Consider the following 13,578-nt stretch of genomic DNA (forward strand, 5'->3'; position numbering starts at 1 on the left):
AGGCCTCTGGGTTCTTGTTGGTGTTCTTGCCCAAGGGTTCTTGTTGGCATTGTTTGGAGTTCCTGGTTCCAGGGCTGTCATGTGCATTACTGGTTTCACGCTGTGATTCTTCTCATGGATGTCCTGTCTATTCTAATTGTGAGAGTTCTTGCGGCCGCGTTACACGTCCAGGTGCTCTCTGGTCCAGCTTGATGCTGCAGATCCTTGATAGCTGTGGTTATTGGATCACGTGCCCGATCCTTCTTGCCTGTGGAGGGTGTTACAGTTCCTGAATCCTTATGCCTGTGGTTCAGAATCGGGGAGTCAAGGCTTCAATGTGCTCTGGTTGGAGCTCAAAATACAAGAGTAGGTGTTTGTTTTTCGTTTTTTTTTTTTCTAGTTCCAGTGAAAGCCTTTGGGCTCCCCCTTGTTTTTTTCCGGATCACAGGATCATTGTTGATTGTTAGTGTTTCTGGGGTCCTGCTCCACTTGGCATTTCTGTTCCCCAAAGTCTTCTTTGGTGTTGGTTGGTAGTTCATACTCTGGAGCCTTCATTGGCTGCGTGGTCTTTCCAGGTCTTAGCTGTGGATGATGTTCTGGGTAGCATGATTCTATTTATTTTGTAGGATTCTTTCCAAGTCGTTGATCTCTGCCCTAGCACTGATTATTTTCATATTAAACTCAGCAGCGTTTAAAGTTTCTGATGAACTTTGTGTGCTCCTTCTTTGCTTCTCAAATTGTCATGTTCCTTCTTGCTACATAGACCCTCTCATTTTTGCATTCATGTAGTTTCACATATTTGATCGGATTTGTTGCTGTACGAGAGATGCTTCTTTGTACCCCACTTACTAACTCCACCATCAGGGCTTTAAGTGTGCTGGTGTAGCTGGTGCAGATCACTGGCAGTCTCCAAAAAGTTCTTCTGAGCCGGGGCTCTGCCAGGGGTCCCTCTGATTACCCTCAGATACGCCAACCCCCTCAGGCAGCCCTTTCAGTCTAAGAGATCCAAGGTTAAAGGCTGCCTGCAGGGGTCAGCATTTCTAACTAAAAAAGATGGAGAGGCGCAGGCACCAAAAAGTCTGATAGCAGTGCCCTTGTCTTTCCCTTTTTCTAATTAGAAGGTCAAAACCAAGCAGGCAGCCCTTTAAACGTGTGGCTCCTTGATTGAAAGGGCTGTCTGGTGGGGGTTGGCTCCTGTCACTAAGAAACAAAAGGAGAGACAGGGTGCACACCTATCATTCCTTTGGTGTGCTGTCTCTACTTTTTCTTCTTATATCACAGGTTTCATCCCCTCCAGAAGGCTGCTTGTGGGGGTCGGAACCAGTGATTTAGGAACAAAAGGAGAGGTGGGGCGAACCAATGCCTTATCTTTTCCCCTTTATCTTCTTGTTCTTCTCTTCTGTCATGCTAAGCCTGCCCTTTCATCCTCCTCCTCCCTACCATCTATTCCCCATTTCCTCTCTACTCTTCCTCCTTCCTTTACCTTCCTCTCATCTCTTTATGTGTGGTCCCCTTTGTATTGTTTCACGTTCTTCCTTCATTACTTTTACATTTAATTGTTCCTTCCTCCGCTCTCCTCCCTCTCCTCCTGTCCCCGCCTCCTTCTCTTCAGTACTTCCTCTTCCTGCCCCTTCCACTTCTCACATCTTTTCTTCCCCTCTCTTTTGCTTTCATCCTCCTCCTCCTCCATTACACTCATCTGCTCCACCACTTCCCCATTTGCCCCCGCCTCCATCACTTTTCCTCTCCTTCTTGTAAATATCCCCTTCCCCCCGCTCTTGTGCATCTTCCCTACTACCCTTTCCTCTCTCCTTTGCTGCCGCTCCATTCCCTCCACTCCTCGCCTCCATCAGGCAGGAGACGGCTCACCACCGGGAGTAATAAATCGCTGATTTTACGCTCATTGTCTCAGCCTTTTACATTGTCTGCTCGTAATATTGAAGCAGGTGCATTATTTCACATGAGAAGGCGCACTGTCTGGTGCCAACGAGCATCACTCGTCTGGAAAGTGCTGCTCCGGGCTCGACAGCTCCCCCACCCTCCTGTCCAGGGGAGAATGGCAGCGGCTCTTTGGAACTGCTCCACCTTTTACACTTCCCTCCACCATGAGGATGTATGAGAAGTGAGCGTGTGGGGCAAGGGGCCAGTGGCGTCGCTAGGGAAGGGCCTAGGGGGTGTGCCCCCCGTGAAACCCTGTGCCCCCCTTTGTGCCCCCCCTTCCTAAGACGAGCAGTGACCATGTTCTCCTCCTACTTTTTTTTGCCCCCTACTTTTGTCTTTGGCCCCCTCTGTGCCCCTCCTAAATTTGATTCCTGACGACACCACTGCAAGGGGCTGAAGTGGGGGTAAAATGGTCACGAGCGGCGTAACACAAAATTGACTTGGTGGTGCCTGTAAAGTGGGGCGGTGGGTCATGATGTTCCTACTGCCCTCCGCCCGGCTTGTTTACTTCCCAGGGGAATGGGGGGGGGGGGGGGCGTTGAGGCGTGTAGACCAGAATTAGGCCAACTTAGACAGCAGAACCCTCAAAAACAAAATGGACGCCCCACCCTGCTTGAGTTTGCTGCCTATGCGGTCTGAGTTGAATATGACGTGATATCTGGTTTGTTTTGTGAGGCGCTTTAAGGCAGCGTTTGTGCCGTTTCCTGTAAACGTCGCCACAAGACAAATTTAACATGGAAACATTGTTTTTCACTTAAAAACGTGGCGTGTCTTTTAAACATTAATCTAGAAAATGGAGTGTCAGAAAAGCATGTGTCTTTGTCGATATTACGTAACTGCGTCATGCATTTTGCTCCATCCAACATTTGCTTACGCCTGGAAGCTGTCAACCAGAAACCAGCCGTCTACGTGACTGCGTAACAATGGCAACAGTCGCAACCTGTCTCCTATAGCACAGGCGGAGTATCCAGCAGTGCAAGAGGGGTGGGGTGTTGAGGGGAGAGGGATGGGGGGGCGAGCCACAAACAAAAAAAGTCCTGCTACTTTTCCCTGCAAAGGCAACTTGGAAAATTAATGCTAAACTGACACGCAATCGTTCCTGCTCCCCATATGATGACTTGACTCTGTACCCTCTCCCTGCAACATTCGGACAGGAGTGGGACAGGAAGCTGTGTGCTCCTGCTCCGCATCTGGCTCTGCCCCTTATTATAGCAGCAGTGCAGTCCACGTCCTAGAGTAGGACATGGAGTGTGCTCCTGCTATGCGCCCCCATTGTGCATGTAGGGTGAAGAAAGGGAGTATACAGCAATACAACTATCCTGGACAGGATGCCCAGAAAAAATGTCACGCCAAAGTAAGAAAGGGCTTGACTGGCTGCACCAGGCCCAGCTGAAGATGTGTGGGGGGGGGCCCATTTCAACATGATGGTTCGGGGCCTCCTGCTTAGAGTGATAAGAGTCAGAGGCACCTGGGGGGTGCATGCATTCAGTGGTGTAACACAAAATGTGGGGGTCCCCCTGCGAGCCATGCTGAGGGGGCCCTCCCATCTCGGCAACAAATCACGGTCGTGCGACACTCTGGGCTGGCCTAGATTATCACGCATGCACAATACGCGTGAACGTGCTGCTGAAGGGTATGCCGCACACTGTACAAGGAGAAAGATATAACTATGTGTTTTAATGCAATATACAGCACACTTTCTGAGAATAATTGGCCAAAAAGCCAGAGTGTTTGCAATTGTTTTGTAGGGTAACACCAATCCACTATATGCAAGTCACCAACGGTGCACAGCAACATTAATGCTTTGCTATTAAAAATGCCATGCCACATTGTAAACATATCCCACTGGCTGCACATGTAGACCAGTGTAGACGCGTTATGAAATTACAGTAAAGCTTGCCAGGCCACATTTATACAGACCTAGAATGGATGCACAAAAATGCCAGTCGAAGCAATAACAATCATCAAGAAGAGAGCACACATTGAAGCCCGGGTCTCTGCTGCGTCGAACAACACGGCCAAACTCTTTAAAATCTTCTCTGAACTGGTCAATCCTGTTGCAGTCTCCACCTCTCCGGTTCCCTCCCAGGCCCTCTGTATGGCTCTGGCCTCTCATTTCTCAGCTAAAACTCAGGACATCCTGTCCACTATCTCCTCTTCCTCTCCCTCTTCCTCTCTCGGCCCCCCTTTGGCCATCTCTACCTCTCCTCCTCCTTTCTCCTCTTTCTCTCTGACTACACATGACAGGGTTTCTAGACAAGTCCGATCCATGAAAGTGTCGTCCAAACAGGTGCTCCCCTGCTCCTCCAGAACCATCAAGGGCCATATTGACACCCTCGCTGCACCTAGGCCAATTTCTGTAATCATTCTTTCCCACTGTAACGTTCCCCTCTACCCTTAAGCACTCCCTTGTGCATCCACTCCTCAAGAAGCAGTCTGCCGATCCTACCTGTCCGGCAAACTATCGCCCAATCTCCATCACACCTTTCCTGGGAAAACTATTGGAAAAAAGCTGGCCATCTCCCAGCTTACTCTCCACGTTGAATCTGTTGGTTCTCTCCATGACCATAAGTCTAGCTCCAGAGCTGCCGGAGGCACTGAAACACCTCTCCTGAATACCTGTGATGATCTGCTCTCTAACCTTGATTCCAGCATTCCTTCTGTCCTAATCCTCCGTGATCTTTCCTCAACTTTCGACACAGTCAACCACGCCATCCTGATCAATCAATTATGTGAGAACCTGGGCATCACGGATCAGGGTCTGGAGTGGCTGATCTCCTTCCTCTTGGAATGCCCCTCCCATGTCCAACTTGGTCCCTTTTTTTCCATCCCCTCTCTCTCTCTCTTCCTGTGGCATTCCCCAGGGCTCTATCCTCTCACCCTGGTTTTTCAACCTCTACTTGGCCCCTTTGGCCCACCTGATCTCTACCTTCTCCTCTAACTTTCAGTGTTATGCGAATGGCACTCAGCTTTCCTTCAGGCTCCTCTCATCCCTTGCTCATTCCTGACTGTCTATCCATGATTCAGGATTGGTGGACCTCCAACAATATTGACGTTAGTGCCATTAAGATGGAGATCCTTCTCATTGGGACCCCTGCCCCTGCTTTCCCTCTCTCACCCTGGCCACCCACCTTGGGCCCTCTTCCCTCGCCTTCCTGATAGGCAAAAAACCTTTTGTGTCATCTTCAACTCTACTCTCTCTTTCTCTTCTCGCATCTCGGAAGTCGCCAAGAGGTCCCACTACCTACCAGCTGCTCCTCCTCAAAGGGACTCTTCCCTTTCTCACTTTCCCCCAGAAGCTCACTGTCTCCAGAGCCCTGTTTCTCTCTAGGCTGGACTACTGCAACAGCCTCTTTCTCAAGCTACATTCCTCTACTCTCCGCCCTCTGCAACTTATCCAGAACAGGACAGCGAGCAAGACTTGTCCTTGGCCACAAGCCCAGGGATCATATCTCTACAGCCCTGAAATATCTCCACTGGCTTTAGGTGGTTGCAAGAATAAAGTTGAAGGCCCTTTGCATTGTCCACAAGGCTTTCTGGGGTCGGGCCCACACTACAACCAACGCTCTCTTCCAAAACACCTTTTTTCTCTAGCCCTTCAACCGGCTACCTCCAACTCTCTAAGGGCTAGATGCTTCTTCAGGCAGAGAGTGGGGGTGGAAGATCTCTCACCTCTGCAGATTCCTCCCTCTGGAATGGCCTCCCTGCCCCTCTCAAACTTTAGCGGACCACCTGATGTCTGGAAGCAGCTCAAAACTTTCCTCTTCTCCTCTGCTTTTGCTCTTTTCCTCCCCTGCTGACCTAGCTGACCTACCTGACCTACCTGTCTGATGTACCGGCTGGTTGCTTGGCTACCCTCAGAGTCTCACTGAGTCCAGGCTCTTTCTTGATCAGTCACCCTTGCACTGCCGATGGCCTACCACGCACTTAGGGACTGTAACTGTAACCCTACAGTCCCTTGTTCTCCTTTCACTACCCAGAGCTTCACTGTCCTGGCTGCACTTACTCAGAGCATTACAGCCATGGTTTCCCCACCCTTCTTTCTTGCACTCCCCCCTCCCTTTCCCCTTGCATTTCTCATTCTCGCACTTGCACAATTTGAATGACACAAGGCCTAGTAAGATCATTTGTCTTGTCACTCCCTCTGTCTTCACTCCATTGCTTGTCGCACCAAGAATCACTTGTGTACAGGCGTGTTATAATAGACTTCTAGCATATCATTTTATCACAGATGCTCAAAAAAATATACAATGCTGCAGTAAGAAATGGCTAGACTGGCAGCACCCAAATGCCAATCTAGCCAGGTAATTACACTTAGCAGGAGTGCTTTATCAGAAATGCGCAGTTAAATAAAAGTCATACCAAATTGAAGAATAACTAGACTGGCTGCACCAAAATGCCCCTCTAGCCACTAATACCACATACCATGCCTGCTTAGCCTGGACATGGACAACCATTATGATTTATCGCACAATCCCACCTCCCAGATATGCCCTCTCCCTCCAATGCCCTACCCCAACCTCCAAAATCAGCTCCTTGGCCCAGAATTACCTCCACGTCCCTCCTCCTTGTCCTAGAGCTTGCGTTTGAGGGTCCTGGCCTCATAGGTAAGTACTGGGATGAGAAAGAGTGGGATTAGGAGTAATGAAGATACAGGTAGCTAAATCAGGCATTACCTTCATGTACCTCTACCTCATCCCAGTGCTTGTGTATGAGGCAAGTACTGCCTCATACACAATTACAGGGACAAGGAAGAATAGGGCTAGGAGTAATGACGATTACCAATAAGTAATTAAGGCATTAAACACAAGTAGGGTCTTAACAATATTCAGTTGAATGGGCTGCAGCACTCACCCCCAGTAATTTTGGGCTATGTTGACTCAACCTGGCTGACCTTCAGAGCAGTTGCCGGACAGAACAGGACACCAATGTTAAACGGCACCTGGGTTAACAAGGGCCAAGCAGTTACTAACATAAAGCATTTCACTGTTAGTACCTGCATTCAAATGGCAAATCTTTTAGGCAATTGGAATTGTGATGTGTGTTTAGCACGTTCATGGCAGGAAAGTGATTGGAAGTGTAGAAAGGGAACAGGAGACTGTTCATTCTCACAACAGTTCATAAGTGGGTGCTTTCACACTTAAAGGAGAGAGTTAACTGCTTGTAACATTGAAGCTGCACTAGAATAGTCTCATTAAAATGTGTAAAGAAATTAGACGCCCCCACACAAAAAAGTTTGCCTCCCCCACCACCCGTGAAGTTAGCGCCTCCCCCAACATTTGAAGCATCAGCCCCCTGAAATGTAGGTTTTGTTGCGCCCCTGAGCACAAGCACAAACACCATTCACTGTATACACGCATGCACACCAGCCATCCTTACATTTAAGTGTGCACTCTGTCACCATGCAGGCACACCCGGGCCGCCGCCCATACATTTAAGTGTGCACCCTTTCACCATACACTCACACACACACGTCATAGGGTTGAGTGGAGCCCTATTACTTCAAAAAGAAATTGGGCCTCAGTATAAGTTTGCCGGTCCGGTAACAACGGTACCGGTAAGCTTGCCGGTACTGTTGTTACCAGACCGGCAAACTATGAGTTCTGCTCGAGGGTGCCTTCCCGCTCGGCAGGTCTGACCTGGCGGGCATACCGGCACCCGTGAGCAGAGCATGTCGGGTGCACCGGCACCATTATAAATGGTGCCGATGCATCCGATCTCCTCATTCCCATTGAACCCTATGGGGATCAAATGGGAATGGGGAGCATTTTTTTTTCCACCACCCGCAAATGGGCAATTACCAGAACCGGCGGGGCCGTAATGACCCGGTAATTGCCCATTCGTGGATGCTGGAAAAAAAAAGTTTGGCGGCAGCCTGGTGGTTTTACCGGCAAGGCTACAGCCAAACTTGTAATGAGGCTGATTGTTTCTTTTTGAAGTCACTCTGACTTCATAAAGACATTATTTCTGTTACAGAAATAATTTCTTTATGAAGGCAAAGTGATTTAAAAAAGAAATTAAAAAAAAAAAGATTTTGAAAAAAATCTTTTTTTTCATTTTTTTCAAGTGTTGCCCCCTCCCAGGACATGTGCTAGTGGGCCCCCTGCACCATGGGGGCTGCAGGGGTCCCTGTTACGCCAGTGCATGCATTACAATGGTGGCCAAGATAATGCTAATAGCAGCCGATTATTATGAGAAGGTCAGCCGGCAGGGAGCTTAAACACTAACTGTGCAGTGAAGAGCTCTAAACTCTTCTTTGTCAGTGAGTGGCTGATGTGGAGGAACCAGTGTTAGAAGGCAATCGGGTGATAACACTTCTGTATATACAGTGGGAAGAGAAAACACAGATTGTGAATGCTGCAAAACACACAATTTAAGCCCCAGAAGGAAAATAGAGAAATTCATATATTGCCATGTTACAAGACTGTTAACTGGAAAATGGGGCAGTTGCTGGTCCCTGTCCAAGGCTCGAGGCCCCTTTCATTTGAAAAAGTTTAAAGGGCCTGACGCCGTGCCTGGGCTGTCCCCAAATGCATTCTAGCCAAGTAATAACACAAATCATGCTTGCTTTTAAACCAAGCACGCTATGCATTATTACTTGCCTAGATTGGGGTTTGGGGGCAGCCAGTCTAGCCCTTTCTTACTGTGGCATGGCTTTTGTTATGAGCATGTATGATAAAGCTAGTGTTTATCATAGATTCCCAGAAATAAACATCACCAGTCAATGCTCCTGTGTGCCCTTACAGCTCCAGCCCCGAGTGCATTCACTAGTGCGACTTCAGAAATAAATGATCTGACTTCTATCTGAAGTCAAACTAGTGAATGTGTTCAGGACTGGAGCTGGAGGGGCAGGCAGCATTGTCTGCTGCCCGTGCCCTGCACTGCTCCAGGCTGCAGCTGCTGCAGTGGCTCCGAGCGGGGTGGGACATGGACACCTGTTTGCCGTGTGTTGTGTTCCTGCTTAGCAAAGTCCGTGTCTTTGCAGCGGAATACCTCCCTTTTGGCACCGTCATTGTCAATGAGGGTGGCATACGGGAGGTGTCCCGCTGCCAGGACATTTGAGCTGGGGGCTGGGCACAATGATTTATTGTTCTCCTGGCAGCTGAGCTGGACACCTTTAATACATAATACCAAACTGGAGAAGCGGGGGACACCCCTGCAACCCCTGCTCCTCTGTTCGGTATTATGGGCAAAAGATCTAATCTATCATGCGGATTGCACACTAAACATACATTTGGCATTTTAGATTCGATCTTTTCGTTCATTACCAGTGAAAACCATAGGATTTTCAAAATCCAGGTAATCATGACGTTGAACTATGTGTCCATCAACCACTTGGAACACACTAGGCTGTGGGTTATCACCTGGGATGTAATTGCAGCAGCCTTTACTTATTAGCCAACAGTATACTTGCGATCATGATGTTCTCCTGCAGTGAGAGGGTCGTTCTCTCCTGGTCCCTTGCTCCAAACTTGAGACGTCTTCACAACACTTTCACCAAAGATGAAAAAAGTGGGGGATAGCAACCAAATGAGGGTGATGGAGCTGTCAACCTTCCAGTGGCTTTGGTGGCCCGGGGAGGGTCACAGTCTGTTGTGGTCAGGTCCTTCTCGAGCCTCTGGCTGGCAGAGGGGGCGGGATGCCACTACCACAGTTTGCAGTCACCAGAGTCAATGATAGATGCAAAGGAAAGGTGCGGGGACAGCAAAGGCAGAGAGTCACTGACACTGGGACATGTACCAGGAGCAGCAAGGTATGCTACCGTACCTGGCCAAGCGCCTAACTACCATCGACGTTGCTTCGTAGCTCTATATACCATAGCATGGGAAATAGCAAAACAGAAGAGGTGATGACTGGAAGGTTTAGAATGAATCTTATCCTCTGGCATTGCTCTGGGCAACCCTCCAGACCATGGTTCTTCATCTGTGAAGCCATTACAAAAGGGAAAGGACGATATGCCATTCAGGTTTGTTCCTACTCTAAAAGGGGCAGTCCAGTCTGAACTGCTAGGTCACACCCCTTCAACACAAGACCACAAGCATCCCCAGACATGTTTCGGCCTTGTTGAGGCTCATCAATGAGGAGTAACTTGTATTAACAGTGCATTCCTACTTGAAATATGATTTATAATCAGAGATGCCCTGGGAACTTAGTCCCATGTCTGACATGTGTTGGCTTGCGGCCTGTCTGAGCGGCTAATTCAGTAGTTACCAATGGGTTTAAGGGAACAAACAATATGCATAATCAAGGAAAGCAAACCTGCCAGATAATATTTGTAAAAAATAATTTTTCACTTAAACAATTCAGCAATAGAGACAATGCAGTTGCGTTTCTTTTGTCTTAGTGCCTTGTCTTGTAAGATGTTTAACCAAGTGTGGGATACTTTATTTTTTTTTTAGCAAAGTGGATTATCAGGAAGTTGGGACTTAAGCTAAAGCCAATGTGACCCCATCTGATTTCTGTGCCGAAGAAGTTAAAGGTACGAAGACCACATTGGACATCGAGGCACAGAAGCCCTCAGACCTCAGTGCTAAGCGGGACTGAAGACACAGCAGGGTCTGTGGGTGGACAATGCCCATGGGTACCAGCGGAAAGGAGTCTATGTACCCAGACTGCCCACTACCAACCTAGACCTAGGAAACTCCAACTGATTCCCTTCACGAGTATCTTTCCAGAGAGAACACGATGGAAACAGGGAGTCCTTCACTTTCAGGTGCCACCTTTGCAGAAGATGAGCTTCTCATGCTACAGCATCACTTGGCACTGGCCACCATAAGTTACTGAACCACCCCAGTGTGAGGCCAACCAGGATCACCACGCCAGATCTACGAAGAAGCTGTAGGGGAATAAATCACACTGCGGGGTCCTGGTACCAAGAAGTCCATGCTGCGATCGACCTGTGTCTGACATTTCCACAGTTAAAAAGGATTTGCTCGCAATGTTGTATGAATTCACAAGGTCTATTTGCCTATGCCAAGAACATTTGCTCCAATCGAGCTTGATCACTCCAGTAAATTAGTGTATTTATGGTTAACCGATTAGACCTCAGTAAAAATGTGATTCTTTGGAAAATCATAAAAAAAGAAATGAAATAATATGCAAAAATGAGTGGGGTGACAAGAGGCATCCATGTCTGATCCCACTACCAGTTGAAAATACCAGGTCCTTCACCTTCAGTGCTTTATCGAGGTCTGTGTCCTGCAGTTCTCTTTCAGTAACTCCACCTCCATGTCTGGGCCATATAGATTGGCCCAGAGCCTCAGACGCAGAAGCGGCTCTTGAGTGTCTATAAGAAAGGGTCAGCATGAGAGGTTGCAGTGCCAACCACAGCCCCAGATCAGATTTTGTTGTGGGAGCAATTAATTTTTCCCATTTTATCTTTATTGACATTTTTCAACAAAACATACAAAACATATTACTGTTCTTCCAACATCTTTAGACAAACAACCTATATCGTTCACCCAGACAATTTCTATTCCCAATTCACACTCAACTAGCCCCGCCCACCCGTGTGCTTTTCAGAATGTCTCCAGTCCTCACGCTTTGTGTACCCCATCATCGTGCTTAATCCTTACATTCTGAGGCTGGGAGTAAATACATATTCAGGTAAAAAAGTCATTCCCATTCCCAAGGGATGTATTTGTTAGGTGTGTAGACATATATTTTAAGTCTAAAGCAGATGTGTTCTGTAATGCATGCTTATTTGCGCCCAGTAATTCATGCAAATTGATAGCTGAATTTGCATTGCAATAGTTCTCTTGGGATCAGTCGTTCATGATATTATTTCTCTCTGGTGCTGCTCTTGCGCTATAAATGATCTGTGCATATCAGTGGAGCTGCTTGGGTGGAAGCAGGGGGCACAGCACACCTGTGTCCATTATATCCGATTTTATTTTGACCTGAAGAATGTCAGATCACTTTTCATTTTAGCCTCTACAGCTTCCCGGGAGGAGATTTTTCAGGTTGTTAGGTACTAGACATGTTAATCCAGATATTCAAATAGCAGACACAAAATAGAGGTTTAGGCTTCACCCAGAATCTTCAAAAAGGCAGATATGCCCACCTTTGTATCAAAGAGGTCACATATGAGAATTAATTACTAAGGGGGAATTTATGTCCCTGAGCAAAACTATTAAAGGCAACATCTCTCAAGCTAAGTCTTCATAACTTTTTAAAGCATTGTCCTCCTGGCAGCAGCCTAATTTGGGCCTTTATAGACTTGGAAGGCGATGATCATTGCTAATTAATGCGATGCTAATTCTTTCCTATGAAACAGCAAGAAAGTGTGGCTTGCACTGGACTTTGTAATCACAGAATGACATCAATTCTCCCATATATTTAGAATATCATGATACCGCCAGACTTTGGCTTTAGCTAATGTTGATTAATAGGAGAAAAGTGAATCTACCATGATGGCAAACACAATTGCAAAGTGACTTTAAACTACCAACAAACACCCTGATTCACAGAGCGGTGCAAAGTATATTTTTGCAGTGCAAAGTGACTTTGCACAGACTTGGCAGTGGTGCAAAGTCACTTTGCACTGCAAAAAGTACGCTTTGCACCACTCTGTGAATCAGGGTGTTTGTTGTCAGTGTTGCACGAGTGCAAAGTCGTTTTGTACCGCACTAAAAATTCCATGTATCGGGCCCTAATCTTTGAAACTACGCACCGTCTACCAGTGAATTTGTGGTTGGGTGACCTTCCTTTTATGGTCATTCCCTGCACCAGGGGTGTTGCTAGGTCTGGAAAATATCTGGGGTTATGCTAATGGCAGGACTGTCAGGACTCGGGGCTAGCCCTTTGGCTGTAGCACCTGAGCTTCTATCCAGGGCTACAACCAAAAGACCCGTGGTTATAGTCCCCCAAGCCCCCAATCCCCTAGCAATGCCTCAAAAGATCCACTATGCCGCTAACAACAACATCTAAAAGGAGAACTAGATTGCTGCAATGGGCTTAATGGTAGCAGATGTGATATGGTAACAGGGTGGAGCTACTCTATGCAATACATAAGAGCTTCTTTTTTGACAAAGCGGACCATAGTAATTATGGGGTACCCAATACATCTCTTGCGGGACATGAGTGGTGCCCGGTGAAGTATGTTCATAATATATTCATGTTCCATGCAAAACAATGTTGCACCTAATTTATGTAAAGTTTTTAGGAAAAATTATCACCCAAGAGTCAAATGCAAAAATTGACTATCCTTGGAATTCAAAGTAAAAGTTCCAACACCAGCATGGGCACAAATCTGGAAAACAAAATTAAACACCCAGAAATCTGCAATTGTATCCCAACCACTGGCATTCATTCTTCATGACACTGTTGTGTACTCAGAGAGTGTGTCTTAAAACTCTCTTTCTTGATGTCACTATAGAGCTAGACCTGGGAAGTATCGGCATATATTTTTGACCTTGTCTATACATTTTTGGAAAATGTATGGTTTGCTAGCAATGCTGTCACAAAATTGTTTCTTCGCCTGATATGGCAGGGCATGATAATGGACCCCTTTGCAGATGACCTGGTTGCGCCACGGTCTAATGCGCTTTGATGTGAATGGTGTAGGCATAGAAGCGGTGCAGCTCACGTTTGGGCCGAGTCTTCAGATTCATCATGATCAGCAGGACACCCAATGGTGAGATCTGAGCAAGTCTTCGT

General features: G+C 47.2%; 1 protein-coding gene across 5 annotated transcripts in view; it reads left to right on the forward strand.

Moving 5' to 3' along the window:
* Nucleotides 1-13,578, forward strand: part of HTR4 (5-hydroxytryptamine receptor 4) — a 1,746,991-nt gene that overhangs the window by 1,120,765 nt on the left and 612,648 nt on the right. The window contains exon 7 of one of the 5 annotated variants that reach the window (XM_069651421.1): nt 10,320-10,773. The exons of the other annotated variants lie outside the window; for them this stretch is intronic. Coding sequence (XP_069507522.1) covers nt 10,320-10,350 — 31 coding nt within the window. The 3' untranslated portion in view covers nt 10,351-10,773. Of the gene's footprint in view, nt 1-10,319; nt 10,774-13,578 lie in introns of those variants that run through there. 5 annotated transcript variants of the gene reach the window in all.

This window comes from Ambystoma mexicanum, chromosome 3p (assembly GCF_040938575.1).
Source record: "Ambystoma mexicanum isolate Mex_15411 chromosome 3p, UKY_AmexF1_1, whole genome shotgun sequence".
Classification (NCBI taxonomy): Eukaryota; Metazoa; Chordata; class Amphibia; order Caudata; family Ambystomatidae; genus Ambystoma; species Ambystoma mexicanum.